We start from the raw sequence: 20,023 nt of genomic DNA on the forward strand, positions 1-20,023 counted from the left end.
ATCCCAGAACACAATTTGCACTTTGCTGAAAAAAATATATAAGAAATCTTTTCTCTTTTTTGACTTTAATAAATAGAAAATTATTAAGACTTTAAGGAGTAAATATCAGTAAATTTATATTAAACTGACAATCCACGGTCATTTTTTTTTCCGTAAAGTGCAAATTATGTTCTGGTATTGAGAAGGCATTGGGGCTGTCAAATCTACTCATGTTAATTTTTGCTCAATTTGACTTTGACTCTGTTATTTATTGTAATTTCTGTTTGTTTTGGCTTTCATTTATTTATTGATGGTGATTTGTGGTGGTTTTATGCTTTGAAGATTATTTGACTTTATTCCTGCTCATTTTTGGTTTAATGGAACTCTCTAACTTTTCTCTGAAAAACTTATTCTGTGGAAAAAGCTTTTAAATTAATTTCTGTTAGCTATTTATTGACATAGTCTTTTTCATGGAAAAAGAAAATAATATTTTATATGTTTTCTTTTTTTCTATAAGTGTCCATAGTTTGGCTTACTGTTGTATGCTGGGGGGAATTTTTCTATAATTTAACAACATACACCCTTTTAAAAAAAGGGTGAAATTTACCCCTATGGTAAATTAAAGGGACATAATTTACCCTTTTGAAATTGTATCGTCATCGTCTGATACCGATGCTGATAAAATTTACCGATAAATTCCCCTCCGGGAAAAAAAAACCTTAACTGAAGTTAAAACCTTGCATTTTCTGCCCATATTCACACTCACATGTTTCTTTCTGGTCTATGACACATCAAAGAACAGCCTCAAAAATTCACTTTGGATTCCAAATAATGCAAAACAAAGTTATTTAGAAACGATTTAGAAAAACAATTAAACAGAATAAAGTTCTAGACTGGACAATTCTTAATAAGTCATGTCCAACTGGGGCAAGTTGTATTGCAGAAAGCACAACTTTTTAGCATTTTCTCCTTTCGGAGATATTTGTTTGTCATCATAAATGTTCCTAACTGTGCTGAAAACTCTTTCGCTTGGGACAGAAGAGGGCGGAAAGAAGAGATACTTCCGAGCAAGTTGTGCCAGTCTCTTGAAACGACTGCTGTTATTTCACCACCACTCTAACGGGCAGTTTTTTTTCCTGTCAAAGACAGCCTAACTCATGTACCTTTCCCGTTCCTGATCAATTTTATCTGCTGACTCTTCTTCCTTACTTGATGAAGTTGCAAGCATCTTGTCAAACAGGTAGTCAATCAAACCTGCTGTGTCTAGTCTCCTTCATTTTGTGTTTTCCTCCTCTTCTTTTGCAGTGGCTAATTTTATTTCTTCCTGTTTCTAACTCTGCATCTCTTCTTGTAGCCGCCTTTTAGTGTTACTGAGTGCCTCTTGATTTAGCGGTTAGTACTGGGATCTTGGCGAGGGGTTGGTACCTGGGATCTAGGAGACAAGCAAGGACAACTTCTTTGGTTCTACGTTCTTGAACTCGCCATACATTTTGAACATTGCTGCACCAGTGTACATTGACAGGTAGTGACAACAAATATAATTTGACTTCATTTGACCCATCTCTGCTGCTCCCTCCTCCATGGTTAGAGTCATCTGGTGGCTCCGCCCTCAAGGACTGGACAAGCAAAAATTACCTGAGGAAATCTGGTGCCATCTTCTGGATAAGTTGCGCTTAAAAAACAAACCAAAAAAATCGGCCGATATCCGATTTTTTTTCCCTATAATTGATAATGACACTATATTCCTATATCTGATAATGACACTGACGCCCATATTAGCCCAATAATATCGGCCAGCCGATATATATATATATATATATATATATATATATATATATATATATATATATATATATATATATATATATATATATATATATATATATATATATATATATATATATATATATTTCTTAATTTTTTTCTCAGTATAGCCCAAGAAAGTGGGATAGGACCCCTTTTTTTGTACAGCTTGTTTTTTTTTTATTTACAGTCAGTCAAACGGTTACTCAAAGCCGTATCCAGGGGGGTAGGGGGTTTAAACTCCCCCACCCCCTAAAAAATGTTTGTCCGACTCGCAAAAAAACCTAACAAAAATGAATATAAACAAATTTTTGATACTTTTCTTAAAGTTTTTTTGTGACCCCCTCCTCCTGAAAAAAATCCCGGATACGGCCCTGTGATTACCAAAAACAATTCGCAGACAATTTCTCAGGAAAAAAATATAACAAATCCTCATCGGTCTTCCGAAGCATCCACGTTCTCGAGTCTTTGTTCACAGACTTATCTTAACAGCACAACTTTAGTTTTCTTTCTAATCAGCTTTCTCCCAATATTTTTGGAACATCAAATTGAAACGATCAAATTTGAAAAAAAAAACAAACAACAAATAAGTACACATCCTTGACTTTGCTTCTTGGAAAAAGTATAAGATTTCACATTTCTATAGATAGGGGCTTGAAATCTCCACAATAGCTTATTGAAATGCCGAATTCGGTGGCGTAATTCTCATCAAAATCACTCAGCCTTTTAGTGGTGTTTCCTCCTTTTTTAAAAATAAGCCAATTTTAAATTTTTTGGATTTTTGGCAAGAGTCACACCTTAGCCTACTTACAGTTCATTGCCATTAATTGTTTAATGCACAAGCAAAATAAAAATAAGATCCAATATTTCCTTTAAGCGTCGACGAGAACAAAGTTCCTGATAACAATTTTCCCCTTCCTGGGATATTCCCCTGTGGTGTTCACAATGATCCCCCCCCCCATCCATCCACCTTTTTTGCCGGCAGGCATGTAAATGTAATCTTTTATGTTACAAAGAAAACATGAATCTTTCAAACAGTTCGTGGTAACGAACTGTAAGTAAGGAGCGACCCGGCTCAATGGTAACCGAAACTCAAAAAAACGGAATTTTGATATCAATAGATACATCAAAAGAATAAGATTTAATTCTGATTTCAAATATATAAGTTTCATCAAGTCTAATCTTACCTATCAAAAGTTACGCGCCTCAGAAAATTTGGCTCATTTTCGAAAAAAAGGGGAAAAGACCCCCTAAAAACTATTGAACCTTAATGAAAATCACACCATCATATTCAGCGTATCAGAGAACCCTACTGTAGAGGTTTCAAGCTCCTGTCTGCAAAAATGTGGAATTTTCCATTTTTTGCCAGAAGAAAGATCACGGATGCGTGTTTTTTTTTTTTCTTCTTTTCCCCAGGGGTGATCGTATCGACTCAGTGGTCTTAGAATATCGTGGGAGGGCTCATTGGAACGGAAATTAAAAGTTCTAGTGCACTTTTTAAGTGACCCAAAACAATGGAGGGCAACTAGGCCCCCTCCCACGCTCATTTTCTTCCCAAAGTCACCCGATCAAAATGTTGAGATAGCCATTTTGTTCAGCATGGTCGAAAATATTATAACTATGTCTTTTAGGATGACTTGTATGACAATTTCTGCTCGTTTCTGATTTTAATAACTCTTAATTTTCTAAAAATCTTTTCATAAAGTTTTTTATTTAAGTTCTAAAAGATTTTCTTTTTTTCTAGATGTGAGATCAGGCCAGGACCAGAATTTATAGCAAGAAAATACGAATTCTACAAGAACCACACGTTTGAAATGATTCAATTTTTTTACGGAGATCCTAATTGTGTCTTGCCACTTTACAGCCTCATTGCCTATGGGAGTTTTGACCCTCTAGGTCCATCTTGGGTCACTCCTGGGGGACTGGAAATAGATTTCACCTTGTTTATTGTAAAAGCGACTCCATACAGCAATGACGTTGCAGAGGAATTGTTTTATAGGATCAACAGGTAAGAATAAGCCAAATGGCAATTTGCTATAAATAAGAGTAAGAAAGAAACCACAAGAGAGAGAGAGAGAGAGAGAGAGAGAGAGAGAGAGAGAGAGAGAGAGAGAGGGAGAGAGAGAGATGGAGAGAGAGAGAGAGAGAAAGAGAGAGAGAAATAATTTATAAACAAAACAATGTTTACATCATCTTTCAAAAATAATTGGGGAAACCCATAAAATCGTATATAATGTTTGTTTCCATCCTTATAATCTAATCATATATAATCACACTTCACCTATCAATATATAAAAAAAAACTTAAAGCATTAACAACTTCCCAAAAGGTAACGTTTCAACCCGCTCTTGAACTGGCTAACATTCCCTGCCACCTTTATACCCTCCGAGAGAGAATTCGACAGCTGTGGTCCTGCGAAACGCGGAAATAAAGATCCTCGCTGAGTACTACGAGACTCAGACACTATCCTTGAAGAATTTCTAATTTCATAACAATCTCGATAACAATAATGGAAAGAGTTAGACTTAAAAATTTCCCAAAAGCACTCTGGTAAATAACGATTCAAATATGAATCGCTAGTTGATAATCAAAACTATACAAAATAGCCAGTTGATAATCTCTTAACTTATAAACATTAACTTATAAGGCACAAGAGACAAAATTCTATGATAATTTAGGGGGAGGGGGGTGGTGATAGACAAGTTATTGCCCATGCTGTAGCAAGATTAGAAAATATGTAAATACCATCTTTTACTAAAACAAAAGTACCCTCCACAGACAGTGTTCCTTCCAAGAAGATTATCAAACAGTTCGTGTTAGCACTCTGCAAGTAAGGAGCTAGCGGGCTCAAAAGTAACCAAAGCTCGAAAAAACAGAAACTTGAGACCAAGATAGATATCAAAAGAATTGGCTTTTTATATTAATCCCAAATATATGAGTTTTATTAAGTTTAGTCTTACCCATCAAAGGTAATCTCAATGAAAATCACACCATCATATTCAGCGTATCAGATAACCCTACTGTGTAGGTTTCAAGCTCCTATCGGCAAAAGTGTGGAATTTCGTATTTTTTGCCAGAAGAAAGATCACGGATGCGTGTTTATTTTGTTCAGCGATGATTGTATCGAACCAATGGTCCTAGAATATCGAGAGAGGGCTCATTCGAACGAAAATTAAAAGTTCTAGTGTCATTTTTAAGTGACCGAGAAATTGGAGGGCAACTAGTCGCCTCCCCTGCCCCTTTTTTCCCAAAATCGTCAGATCAAAATTTTGAGATAGTTATTTTGTTCATCATAGTTGAAAGGCACAATAACTGTGCCTTTGGGTATAACCTGTCCCCCCCCCCCCCAAAGCCTCAGGGGAAAAGTCTATGTTTTAAAATTTGCCCATTGTTTACGTTTAGTATTTGTTATTGGGATGTAGGCATACATTTTTGGGTGAGAGGAGGACAAATTTGGTGCAGGGGGTTTTTCCACGGGGGAATTTTCCATAGGGAGGGAAGTTTCCAGGGAGTGAACTTGTCAGGGGAAATTATACACTAGGGGAATTTGCCAGAATTGTTACACACAATTCTTTTTATATGTCTTGCTTTCTCTTTTCCGTCTTACGCGCGGATTGGTTAAGAGTAATTGTCCGGGGTAAATTTTCACCAGGATTGAATTGTCTAGAGGATATTTCCGTGGGAAGGGGTTTTTCTGTGGGGGTGGAGCCAGGGCCGGATCGACCAGGTGCGGGGCCCAATTGAAGTTTTTTGCGGGGCCCCCTCTATATATTCAATTTGAAAGCAAAATTTGAATCCACCATATAAATCGATAAATAAACATATATATATATATATATATATATATATATATATATATATATATATATATATATATATACTACTACTACTACTACTACTACAACTAACAACTCATCGCAGCACCAAGCCGCCTGAGGCCAACACAGCTACGCACGCTCCTCCTCCACCCCAATCTATTCAAAAGCTCCCTTTTTAGACCCGCCCACGAAGTTCCCAGTTCCTTTAAATCTTTCTTTATGACGTCCTCCCAACCAAGACGGTGACCACCTGCTTTCCGTTTAGACCTATATGGTTGGCCGAAAAGAACAATTTTAGGCAATCTGTCATACTTCATCCGAACAACATGCCCTAACCAACTCAACCTTTCTTTCATTATAGACCTAGAAAGCGGTATTGAACCACATTTTTCGTATAGCCTATTGTTTGAAATACGGTCAGTCAGCCGGGTACCCAGAACAATCCTTAAGCAATTTCTCTGGAAAACATCTAGCAAATCTTCATCCGCTTTTCGGAGCGTCCATGCTTCAGAGCCATATTTGACCACTGTCATCACTGTAGCTTCTAAGATTCTAATCTTGGTTTGCAGACTTATCTTCCTGTTCTTCCAGACTTTTTTAACTGTGAAAAAACACCCTGAGCCTTGGCTATTCTATTTTTAACATCTTCACTGCTCCCACCATCTTTACTAATAATACTACCAAGGTAAGTGAAACTGCCCACCTGATCAATCTTTTCATTACCCAACGTCACCTTTTCATCTTCACTTATTCCTAGCCTTAGTGACTTGGTCTTCTTAACATTAATTTTCAAACCAATACTAGCACCCTGAACTCGCAAAACCTCTAAAACTTCATTCATTTTGCTCACACTTTCATCTAGGATGCTTAAATCATCAGCATAATCCAAGTCCAGGAGACTTTTTCCTCCCCATTTGATTCCGTGGTCTCCCATTGCCTTTCCTGTGCTCCTTAAAACAAAGTCCATCAAAATAATCCATATAAAGGGGGATAGAACACAACCCTGCTTAACTCGTGATTTAATACAAAACCAGATGCTAACCTCATTTCCTACCTTAACAGCAGCAGTGTTATTCTCGAACATAGCACTAATCACTTTAATGTATTTGTCTGGTATACCATACAAGGATAAAACCTTTACTAAAGCTCCTCTATCAACAGAATCGAACGCTTGCTCATAATCTATAAAACTGAGGACCAAAGGTGTTTGAAAACTTAGGCACTTCTCAATTATTAACCTAAGAGTGAAAATTTGGTCAACACATCCTCTACCTTTTCTAAAACCGCACTGCTCTTCTCTTAAAACTTTGTCTACGGCATCTCTCAGTCTAAAAAGTATCATATTACTAAGCAATTTGCTACCTACAGAGACCAGACTAATGCCTCGATAATTACCACAGTCACTTTTATATATATATATATATATATATACATATATATATATATATATATATATATATATATATATATATATATATATATATATATATATATATATATATATATATATATATATATATATATATATATATATATATATATATATATATATATATATATATATATATATATATATATATATATATATATATATATATATATATATATATATATATGTGTGTGTGTGTGTGTGTGTATATTGCATTTTCATGTAACCCTTAACATAGCTGCTTGTGTCTAACAAGGTTTCTTCCTCGAGATATGTTGGCTTACGACTGACGTAATAATTTAAAAGATGAGAAAGGTGTTCTTTAACATCTCCATTGGGGTCTAAAAAGTACATTTGGCCATATAAATATAGTTGAAAATTACCTTCATAGGTCTGTGATGGGTGTGCCGCTGAAGTGACTTTGTGATAAATTTGTCCAGCTATTTTGAAGCTGAGAACATTACGACTATTTTTGGTTCCATCATCGCAAACATGATAACGCTAAAGCAAAACATAAGTTCCATCTTCGTATTTCCTTGTGGAACTCTTTAGAGATCAAGTGATGTCCTATAATAGGCCAAACAAATTTATTTGAAAATTATTGATGCAATAACCCATTTCGACAAAGCAGGCAGCAGCCCCCAAGTAACTCATCTTTGTTGGCTACTTTTCCTCTGGGATAATGGAGGACTCCACAATAAATAAATACAGAGTTGAAGGGTTTCATTGACTTGTAAATAACACTTGCGTAGTTGACGATATCTTTGTAGGTTTTTACTGGGTTTCATGCAACAATTTGTTGACATCGATGTAACGGTGCAGTTCTTCTAACATAATATTTTTTTGGTGCTTTTGTACATAGAAGTCAAGTTAGGTCAATCCTAATGAAATATAGCCTACCAAAATATAACGAAAATATAATACTTTAGAAATGAATTTGGGCTATATTTTTGCACATTGGGGGGGGGGGGATGATTATAGTGGGTCTGCATGCAAAATGTGTTAGATAAATTTATTCTGCATATTATGAAATAAGAATTCTTTTCAAACTTCACGCTGCCCAAATACTTTACCCCCACCTCCTAATGTACAAATATATAGCCCAAACTTTATAAGTCCAATATATTCTGTCACCTGTCACTTCTTTTCCACTGAGCGTAAGCTAAATGTCTCTTAATACAGACACATAAAACCGGTTTGTTCTCGAATGTGTACCATTATGTACACAAGTACCTTTTTTCTTCTGCATTTTCATTTTTGACTCTTTCTGATTCTCACTCTCCTGTAAAAACACAGTTCTTTGTTCTTAACTGTCATTTTTGACACTCTTGATAGTTGATTTAGTGTGTCTGCTAATCTAATAGTTCTTTGTTGTTCACTTTCATCTTTGGCAAGTTCTGATTCCTGCTGTTACTTATAATTCTCGCTGCTGATTATCTTCTAACTACACATTTCTTTGCTCTCATGGTCGTATATATTTTAGCCACATATTTCTTTGTATTTCATTTTGATTCGTTCTGATCCTCATTGTCGCATGTCTTGTAACCGTATATTTTTTTTTCTTCACTTTCATTTTTAAGTCGTTGTGATTCTCGCCACAACTTATCTTTTAACTGCATCTTTCTATATTCTTCAAGTTCGTTTTTGACTTGTTCTAATTGTTGGTTTTGCTAATATTTTAACTGCATATCTCTTTTATCTGTATTTTCGTTTATCATTGTTTCAGACATTTTTTCAGTGCCCTTTGCCTTAGTTGCTTGGATTGGTCATGTCACTTTTGATGGTCTTATTCAGTCGTTCTCATTTGTGGTTTGTGTACCCCTTGGGAATACGCCAAATTTTTAGGAGGTACGCGGCAGGCCAAAAAAAAAAGATGAAACAACCCTTTTGCTCTAGAACTGGCAATTTTATTTATATTTTAGCTATAGTTTAATTAGTACCGGTAACTGAGAAGGGGTACCTAAAATGTATTTTAAGTGAAAAAGGTTATAGTGTCTAAATAAGTCTGAGAACCACTGGTATAGGTTGTTCATTATCACCCGTCGTACATTTACATTTTTCAGGTCGTTCTCTTGATCTTGTCCCATTTGATGGTCCAGTTTGTTCATTTTGAGCTTACGGTTTTGTCCTGTTTTTTTTTGTACTCATTTTTTGCTAACGTTAATTTACGTTTGTATCCCCTAGGTACAATGCCTTTTGAAATTTACATCACTGAATATAGGCATATAAATTTACATTTCTAAATTTTTGTTCTGCAAATGCTTCTAAAACAATTTTAAAGTTTATTTTCCGTTATAATAAAAGTTGTTATAAAAAAAAAACCCAAAAGAAAAGAAATTACAATGAAAAAGAAAATCAAACCTCAAACAAACCGAACTTCCTACAAATAGGAGTGGAGCTAACGCTATATAACGCTAACGCTTCAATAAAGTGTAAACGACCCTTTGGTCTTTAGAAAGCTTATGGGGCGTTAAGGGATAATGATTTTTTTTTTCGTTTTAAGTTTGAATTATGTTTCGACTTTATTTCTAGTCATCTTTGGACAAATGCAGCCTTTTACATGACTTTGAAAAACTTCTTTTCTGCCAAAACTGTTTCTTTAAAAATAATTTAACAAAACATGAATACCAAAAAATGCACACGAAACAAATTTTTTGAAGGGATTTCGGTTAATGCTCCAATGTTTTATCCGTTATAATAGAAGTTTTTACGTTCCTCTTACAAGTTAAATAAGAAACAAGTTTTTTTCAACTGAAAGTAAGGGGCACTATTAAAACTTAAAACGAACAGAAATTATTACGTATATAAAGGGGGTCGCCCCTCCTCAGCACCTTGCTCTTCACGCTAAAGCCTGAATTGTGTCCCTATTCTTTAATAATAACTCCTGAAACACAAAGGCCGTTTAATTAGAACAATTAATAATTAGAACAACGCTTTTTATCATTACTAAAAACCTTTAGCATAAAGAGCAAGGTTTTGAGGAGGGGGCAACCCCCTTTATATATGTAATAATTTTTGTTCGTTTTAAGTTTTAGTGTTGCTCCTTACTTTCAGTTGAAACAACTTTTTTTTTTTTTATTTAATTTGTAAAAGAAACGTAACAACTTTTATTATAACGGATAAAAAATTGGAGCATTAACCGAAATCCCTTCAAAAAATTTGTTTCGTGTGCATTTTTTGGTGTTTATGTTTTGTTAAATTATTTTATAAGAAACTCTTTTGGCAGAAAAGAAGTTTTTCAAAGTCAAGTAAAAAGCTGCATTTTTCCAAAGATGACTAGAAATAAAGTCAAAACATAATTCAAACTTAAAACGAAAAAAAACATTATCCCTTAACGCCCCATAAGCTTTCTAAGGGTCAAAGTGTCGTTTACACTTTACTGAAAACAGTTTATATTTCAACTATTATGTTTTATTTGTCATAGCATTAAAAAAAATGAAAGAACATCATCATTCAGCAATAAGATTCGTGAAAAGAACCAATGACAATAGAGAGCCTGTTTAATCTATATTAATTAAAAAAAAACCTTTTTCCACAATAACGTTTTCAAAGAAACGTTAAGAACTCCATTAAACAAAAAATGAGCAAAAAATAAAATAAAATATTCTACCAAGCGTGAAAATACCACAAATCAGCATCGATAAATAAATGAAACACAAAACGAACAGAAATTACAATAAATAACCGAATCAAAATCAAAACGAGCAGAAATTAAACATAGGTTGGGCTCAAAACCCCTATGCCTTCCCAAGGCCAGAACAAAATTTACAGTTTCCTGAAAAAAATATAAATCCTTTTACTTTTATAACTTTAATAAATCAAATAATATTAACATTTTGATTACTAAATATCAGTATATGTATATTAAACTGACAATGCACATTCATTTGTATTTTTTTTTTCAGTAAAGTGCAAATTTTGTTATGGCCATGGGAAGGCATAGGGGTATTGAGCCCAACTTATGTTAATTTCTGCTCGTTTTGAGTTTGAATAGGTTATTTATTGTAATTTCTGTTCGTTTTGGGTTTCATTTATTTATCGATGCTGATTTGTGGTGGTTTTACGCTTGGTTGATTATTTTCTTTTATTTTTGCTCATTTTTTGTTTAATGGAGTTCTTTACTTTTCTTTGAAAAACTTATTTTGTGGAAAAAGGATTTCTAATTAATTTCTGTTCGTTTTATATGACAAAGTCTTTTCAGGGAAAAAGAAAATAATACTTTAAATCTTTTCTTTTTTTAAGACTTTATAGTTTGGCTTGCTATTTGTGTGCTGGAAAAAATTTTCAGCAATTTTAACAACATACACCCTTTTGAAAATCTGGACACAAATAGTAGTGTTTAATTTAGTTTCATACCTCCTCTAGTTGACCTGAAATGGAATACTTGATACCATTCGAAAAAAAATCTGTTTACTTTCATTGGTAGCTTGGATACACTTACGCTATTTTGGTTTGGTTAAATTTTAAGAGCAGAAGCAGCCCGAAAGATTGAACATAATACCCTCAGTCGTTCTTGGGATACTGCTGAGATGCCTTATTGGGAATTAGCATTTTGATTTAATCTTAAGGCAACATTTAGTTTTTAAACATAATGGACAAATGGGAGGGTGGGCGTGGGAGGGGGATTTTCTGCCCTCCATTCACTTTCGACTATTAAAAAGAGCATCATCCCTTTCTATTTTCAATCGAATGAGCCCTTTTCAAAGTTACCACGACAACTCCTTCGATACGAAGTGCCCTGGTCTAAACAACAACAACAACAAAATAATACATTATACCCACATCGATCTTTAATATTAAAATGTCAAGCCTTCCAATCACATTCGACTATTAAAAAGGGCACTAGACCTTTCTTTTTCCAATCGAATGAGCCCTTTTTGAAACGACAACGCTTTCTATAAACACCTTATATGCCCCTAGGGCATAAATTACAACCCCTACCCTAAGGGCTGTTAGGATGGTTGTCATCCTCTAGGACCTAATTTCCAGAACTTTCAACTATGTTAAACAAAATGGCTATCTCAAACTTTTGATTGGATGTGTTTGGGGAAATGGTGGGGGTGAGAGGGGTGTTAGTCACTCTCTAATCAGTTTCAACTATTAAAAATGGCACTAGTCTTTTCAATTTCCAATCAAATGAGCCCTTTTGAAGTTTTTATGACAACACTTTCAATAAAAAACTTAAATGACACCAGGGCATAACTTACAACCCATGCCCTGACAGCTGGGGGGGGGAGGTTGTTATTCTCAAAGACCTAATTTCCAGAACTTTCTACTACGTTGAGCAAAATGGCTATCTGAAAATTTTGATTGGATGTGTTTCGAGGAATGGTTCGCGTGAGAGGGGGGTCAGATACCCTCCAATCACTTTCAACTATTAAAAAGGGCACTAGCCCTCTCAATTTCCAATTGAATGAGCCCCTTTTGAAATTTTACAACAACTCTATCAATAAGAAACCTTATATGCTCCCAGGGCAGAACTTACAACCTTTGCCCTGGGGGCTCTGGGTTTGTCATCCTTAAATACATAATTTTCAGAACTTTCAACTACGTTGAACAAAATAGCTATCTCTAAACTTTGATTAAATGTTTTTGGGGAAATGGTGGGCGTGAGAGGGGGGCTAATGACTCTCCACTTACTTTCGACTATTAAAAAGGTCAATTTCAATTTCCAATCAAATGAGCCCTTTCTGAAATTTCTACAACCACTTTCTATACAAACCTTATATGCCCCGAGGGCATAACTTACAACCCTTGGACTGAGGGCTCTGAGGGGGTTATCATCCTAGAAGACCTAATTTCTAGAACTTAAAACTACGTTGAATAAAATGGCTATCTAAAAATTTTGATTGGATGGGTTTGGGGAAAAGATGGGCGTGAGAGGGGGGGGGTAGTTGCCCTCAAATCACTTTCGGCTATTAAAAAGGACATTAGCCCTTTGAATTTTCAATCGAATTAGCCCTTTTTCAAGTTTCTATGATAAATATTTCAGTAAGAATCTCATATGCCCCCAGGGCATAACTTAAAACCCTTGCCCTGAAGACTTTGGGGGGAGTGTGCTGCTCAAAGATATAATTTCCTGAACTTTCAACTACGTGGAACAAAATGGCTATCTAATAATTTTGATTGGATGTTTTTAGAGAAATGGTGGTCATGGAAGGGGGGCTAGTTGCCTTCCAATAACTTTCGACTATTAAAAAGGGCACTAGCCATTTCAATTTCCAATGGAATGAAACATTTTTTAAGTTTCTATGACCACGCGTTCTACAAAACCTTATATGCCCCTAGGGCATAACTTACAACCCTTGCCCTGATGGATGTGGGGGGGGGGGGGTGTCATCCTCGAAGACCTAGTTTCCAGAACTTAAAACTACGTTGAATAAAATGGGTATCTAAAAATTTTGATTGGATGTGTTTGGGGAAAAGGTGGGCGTGAGAGGAGGGTTAGTTGCCCTCCAATCACTTTCGACTATTAAAAAGGGCACAAGCCACTCCAGTTTCCATTTGAATGAGCCCTTTTCGAAGTATCTATGACAACTGCTTCGATACGAAGTGCCCTGCTCTAAAGGAAAAAAAATAATAAATAATACATTGTGCCAACATCCTTCTTATATCCCCCCGGGGCATAAATTGAAACCCTTACTCTGAGGGTTGTGGGGGAGTGTCCTCCTCAAAAGCACATTTTCTATCTGCAGATTAATTACGCTGAACAAAATGGCTATCTCAAAATTTTGATTGGATGTGTTTGGGGGAATGATGGGCGTGGAGGGGCTAGTAGCCCTCCAATCACTTTTGACTAAAAGGGCACTAGCCACTCTAATTTCCAATCGAATGAGCCCTTTTCGAAGTTTCTACGACAACTCCTTCGGTACGAAGTGCCCTGGTATGGAAAAAAAAATATTGTGACAACATCGTTCTTTACTTAGGCAGCACGATTGCGCTGCCTATGATTGACATTTATTCCTAGAAGTCTCAGCAATTTTGGATTTATTGACCTTAATAAAAAGAAAGAAAGCTTGTATATATTTTGTTGTCAGGCAAGCACAACTGACGCTGTGGCCTTTAGAAGGCTCATGGAGCGTTAGCTCCACTCCTATTTGTAGGAAGTTCGGTTTGTTTGAGGTTTGATTTGCCTATTCATTGTAATTTCTGTTCTTTTTTTTTTTCATTTATTGTGATTTGTGTTCGTTTTAAGGATGAATTAAATAATAAAAAAAAACAAGTTTTTTTTAGCTGAAAGTAAGGAGTGACATTAAAACTTAAAACGAACAGAAATTATTTTAACGTTTTTGAATTAATGCAGCTTTGATTTTGGCTGATTGATGATTTGGCACCGTACATGAATAATTAAAAACAATTTGAAAATAATAAATTTTACTTTTTTTTGTCTAAATGACTTTCTCGAAATTTTGATCCGACGTAACTTACGAATTAACTTACGTAACTAGCTTCTATACTCGTATATTTTTATTACGTATATTAGGGGGCTCGTCCCCTAGTCAATACTTCGCTCTTTACGCTAAATTTCAAATCTTGTTCAAATTCTTTAAGAATGACCCTTTAATCACAAAGGCCGTTAATTAGAATAAATGGCTCTGATAAAAGTGCAAAAAAAAACTTTAGCGTAAAGAGCGCGGTAATGAATAGGGGACAAACCCAATCATATACTCAATAATTTCTGTTCGTTTTAAGTTTTGATGTTGCTCCTTACTTTCAGTTGAAATTTTTTTTTTTTAATTTAATTTCCGATTGTTTTTTCTAATACTGCTGGGAAATCCGGAGCCCCCTTCATAGTAATGTCCCTTCCCTCATGGAAAGACCCTCCCACGTAATCCCCGACCCCACCCCCAAACTACCAGAAAGATCCCCCCTGAAAACTTCCAATAACCCATCCCAATAACCAATACTATATGTAAATATTGGGCAAAGCTCATAACTTGTAGACCTTCCCCTGGGGACTATGGGGGATTATGTCATCCTCAAAGACATAGTTATTGTATTTTTCTACCATGCTGAACAAAATGGCTATCTCAAAATTTTGATCAGGTGACTTTGGGAAAAAATTAGTGTGAGAGGGGGCCAGTTGCCCTCCCTTTTTGTTTGTCACTTAAAATTGGCTCTTGAACTTTTAATTTCCATTCGAATAAGCCCTTCCGTGATATTCTAGGACCACTGGGTCGATACGATCATCCCTGAAAAAAAAAAAAATAAACACGCATCCGTGATCTTTCTTCTGGCAAAAAATACAAAATTCCACATTTTTGCAGATGGGAGCTTGAAATTTCTGTAGTAGGGTTCACTCATACGTTGACTTGGATGGTGTGATTTACATTAGAGTTCTAGGACATTTAGGGGGTGTTTCCCTCTTTTTTCGAAAATAAGGCAAATTTTTTCAGGCGCAGAACTTTGGATGGGTAAGACTAAACTTAATGAAACATAAATATTTGAAATTAGCATAAAAATCTGATTCTTTTGATGTATCTATTCGTATTAAAATTTGGTTTTTTAGAGTTTCGGTTACTATTGAGCCAGGTTGCTCCTTACTTACAGTTACTTACTTACCACGAGCTATTTGATTCGTTCCCACGAACTGTTTGAAACACATTAACCTTTATTTTTTCCTGCATGAGAGGTGGATAAGCCCCTCTTCAACACCTTGCTCTTCACGCTACAGTTTTTAGTACTTATAAAAAAAAACTTCTGATTGTTCGAATTAAACAACCCTTATGTTTCAAGAGTCACTCATAAAGAATTGGGACAAAATTCAACCTTCAGCGTAAAGAGTAAGGTGTTGAAGAGGGGGCAACCCCCACATATACATAATAATTTCTGTTTGTTTTAAGTTTTAATAACGTTTCTTACTTTCAGTTGAAGAAATTTGGGTACTGGTACATTATGCAGACACCGCTAAAGAAGTCAAGTTTGGTCAATGCTAATGAAATAAAATAAAATAGGATGAATATATAATAGTTTAGAAACAAATTTGGCCTATATATTTGCACATTAGGGTGGGGGTAATGCATAGAATATATTAAATACTTAACCTAACCTAGGTACCTTTCCCCCCATAAACTCCAAAAACAATCGTTTAAATATTGTAACTCATTGAAAAACCACGGCTTTGCAATCATTTACCTATAGCGGTCTCTTGTAAATAGCTTGTTTGACGGGTTTCGTAACTGGTTCCCTTGATACAGTATATAGCGGTGTCCGCATAATGCACCAGTACCGAGATTTGTTTTTTCATATAATTTCTGATCGTTCTTAAGTAATTCCAGGAAATCTGGCTCCACATCCACAGAAATATTCCCCCTCCCTAAAGAAATATTATCTAGATAATTCAATCTCGGTGATAATTTACCCCACACAATTACATTTAACATGCCCACCCTTAAAAATGAATCGGCAAAATGAAAGACATAAAAAAAAAAATTCTCATTGGAATTCTGGCAAATTCCCCCATTGTAAAATTTCCCCTTAAATGTTTACTCCCTGGACATTTCCCTCCCCATGTTGGGTTTTTCAACTATCCTGAACAGAATGGCTATCTCAAATTTTGATCAGACAAAATCGGGAAGAAAGGGGCGTGTAAGGGGGCCTAGTTGCCCTCCAGCATTTTTGTCACTTAAAAAAGGCACTTTAATTTCCGTTTGAATGAGCCCTCTCTTGAAGTTCTAGGATCGCTGGGTCGGCACAATTACCCCTGAAAAAAAAAATGAACACGCATCCGTGATCTTTCTTCTGGCAAAAAATATAAATTTGCACATTTTTGCATGAAATATATGAGACATGATATGAGCTTGAAACCTATGTAATAGGGTTTTCTGATACTCTGAACCTGATGGTGTAATTTTCATTAAGATTCTTTCACTTCTAGGGAGTGTTTTCCCCCTTTTTCAAAAATCAGGTAAATTTTCTCAGGCTCGTAGCCTTTGATGAGTAACACTAAACGTAATGAAATTCATATAGGCCTATTTAGAATCAGCATTATAAGCCCATTCTTTTGACATAATTATTGACATCAAAATTCCATTTTTTAAAGTTTCGATTACTATTGAGCCGTATCGCTTGTTTTTTTATTGTTTTTATTACGTATATGTTATTACGTATATGAGGGGGTTCTCCCCCTAGTCAATATCTTACTAAATTTGTTCGAATCACAAATCCCTGAATCATAGAGGCCGTTTAATTAGAAAATATACCTCTTTTGAAAGTACTAAGAAAATTTTAGCGTAAAGAGCGAGGTATTGACTAGGGAGCGACCCCCCCTCCATATACGTAATAGTTTCTGTTTATTTTAAGTTTTAATGTTGCTCCTTACTTTCAGTTGAAAAAATCCATTTTTTTTTATTTAATTTCTGATTATTTTTTTTCAAATAATGCTGGTAAATCTGGCGCCCTCTTCATAGAAATGTTCCTTCTCCCAAGGAACGTCTCGGCTATAAATAAAAAAATTAATGTTTTGGCATCCCTGCTTTTAAAACAAAATCGAAATATTATCATTTAAATATGATAGCTCCTTACCCCCCCCCCTCTGGATACTACCTTGACAGGATGTCGTCTCTGCTTGAAATTAAAAAAAAATTAACTTTTTGGCATCCCTGCTTTCAATAAAAAAACACGAAATATTATCATTTAAATGTAATACCTTCCTACCCCTCCCCCCTCTGGATACCACCTTGATAAGATACCGTCTCAGCTTTACATTAAAAAAAATAATTTACTTAATAATTAAATAGGTAACTATATGGTTAAAAAAAAACAAGCAAAATAACGTTAAGCAGCTTAGTGTTCCTTGAAAAAAAAAATTGAGGGTATGAGTAAAAAGGGTACAAAGACAACAACAAAAATGTCAAAACTGTTCAGATATACCTCAAATTATTGGAAAACTGAGTCATAGATTCGCAGTGGCATTCAATAAGATCCAAAGAATCTAATTAAAAGGGAGCACACACAAAAGCCAAATTAAGACAGTAGCCTATATAGACAATGAACAAGTCCCAATGAGGGGGCCTGGGTCTATCAAAATATTTCAATGGTTTCCTAGGGAATTTGATATCATTTTCTTCCGTCTCCACTTTAAATGAAAAAATAATTATCATTTTGGCATCCCTGCTTTCAATAAAAAAAAAATGAGGTATTATCATTTAAAAATGATAACCCCCAACCCCCCCTATACGGAATAATTTACAATATTTTTTGTTAATCATATTTTTGGGGTATTTTCCGTTTAAAGATTAAATATCCAACAACTTTACTAGAAATGATTCTTGCCGGCTTTACGACCGGTTACAAATAAAGCACATATATGCTTGAAAAACGCAACCAGTACACATTTACTAAATTATAAAACTAACCAAATCATCACTGAAATAAACACAAATAAAGAACAATAAAAAAAAGATAATAATAATAATTACTGACTAATAAATTATGAGAAAAAAAAAGATAAAAAGAAAAAGAAAAATAAATAAATAATAAAAAATAACATAATAAAACGAATATATGAATAACAGAACAAAAAAAAATTAATTAATTCGTCCTCTCTCGTCTTCCAGCCCCACACTCACCAACTGCCCGCAAAGAGAGAAAAAAAAAATCTTCAAGTTCCCAACCTTGTACATAGCTTAGTCTATAGCTAAATGTTGTCTCAATAGAAGTTTTTTTTTTGGGGGGGGGGGTAAAAAATTTTCAGAAAGAAGATTGTATTTTCTTTAATCTATCAGACGTTCAACAATTGAGTATTAAACATTAAGAAAATCTTATCTAAAAACCGCAAAAGAAAAAATAAAATCTTCAAACTTTCAATTCAGCTGTAAAAACAATCTGTCGGCTATCAATTTCTAATCCAACTGAGGATTGAAGCTGTATAGTAGTGAATACGTTCTATAATTCTATTCAACTTGAAAATAAAATTCTTGACTACGAGTAATGTAAGAAATAGCAATTGGGAAACCGCATTCGAAATGATTTAAACTCATTTCATAAAGACGATACTTTTTTTGTCAACATATGAAGAACTGTGTATGTTGCAATATTTGCAATTGCATATTGCATCTGTCTGGCAATGAAAATTAACGAATTAGAGAGTAGTGCGGAATTATGGTATGCAAAGTAATATTTGGCAGGGAAAGTCACTGGTAATAAATCGCTAGGGGTGGCACCATGATGGCCTGATTTTCGGGGATTCGGGAAACTAATTTTGTTTTGGGGTGACGCATAGATTTTTGATGAAATACCCGAAAATTCGGGGATCTTGCAAGCCCTGCTTGGTTTCTAACCAGGAAAATCGAAATACTAAACCACACGAGAAAGAAAAGTTCCAACTTTGTGATGGACGCAATAAACAATTGCCGCAAAATTAATTTAAAGTAAGCCGAACGCCGCCGCCTCTGCCGGCGGTGGCGTTCCTGTGGTGTACCGGCGGCGTAGTGACACTTCGGCGGTGGTCGACTGGGCCTCTCGTCAGTGGCGTTCGGTCGATATGCCGGCGTGGCGCCGGGGTCTAGATGTATCTACTGGTATCAAAGCTCCGTTTTTTAGAGTTTCGGTTACTATTGAGCCGGGTCGCACCTTACTTACAGTTTGTTACCAGAACTGTTTGATGATGATTTGACTTCATTATTGGTCGTCTTTGGATGAATACACTTCTTTACTTTTTTTTGAAAAAATTATTTTTAGAAAAACTTTCTCTAATTAAAGATTGTTTTTTTTTAACTGACTTTTTTAATGAATTACAGAAGGGAATATTTTAAAGTTTTCCTTTCAATTGTTCTGCATAATAACTAGGATTTTGACTTGGAATAGAATGCAATTTATTTGCTAAAAGAGCACAAAGGCTAGTATAAGTAGAGTAGTACGTACCATTTCTATAGAAGCTATAGGAAAACATTTCTATAGAAGCTCTACACCTTTTCAAAGAGTGTGAGTAGCCCCTCGCATCTAGGTAATACTTCTATAGAAGCTCTACACCTTTTCAAAGAGATTCAGAGCT

General features: G+C 35.1%; 1 protein-coding gene across 1 annotated transcript in view; it reads left to right on the forward strand.

The window, feature by feature from the left end:
- The window catches only part of LOC148952375 (protein APCDD1-like), a 210,321-nt gene that overhangs the window by 57,294 nt on the left and 133,004 nt on the right, over positions 1 to 20,023 (forward strand). Inside the window, exon 4 of the mRNA XM_089089195.1 lies at positions 3,527 to 3,790. Within this exon, the coding sequence (XP_088945321.1) occupies positions 3,527 to 3,790 (264 nt within the window). The remainder of the gene's footprint in view (positions 1 to 3,526; positions 3,791 to 20,023) is intronic.

This window comes from Artemia sp. Qi Xiang Cuo, chromosome 5 (assembly GCF_049724085.1).
Source record: "Artemia sp. Qi Xiang Cuo chromosome 5, ASM4972408v1, whole genome shotgun sequence".
In the NCBI taxonomy this organism is placed as follows: Eukaryota; Metazoa; Arthropoda; class Branchiopoda; order Anostraca; family Artemiidae; genus Artemia; species Artemia sp. Qi Xiang Cuo.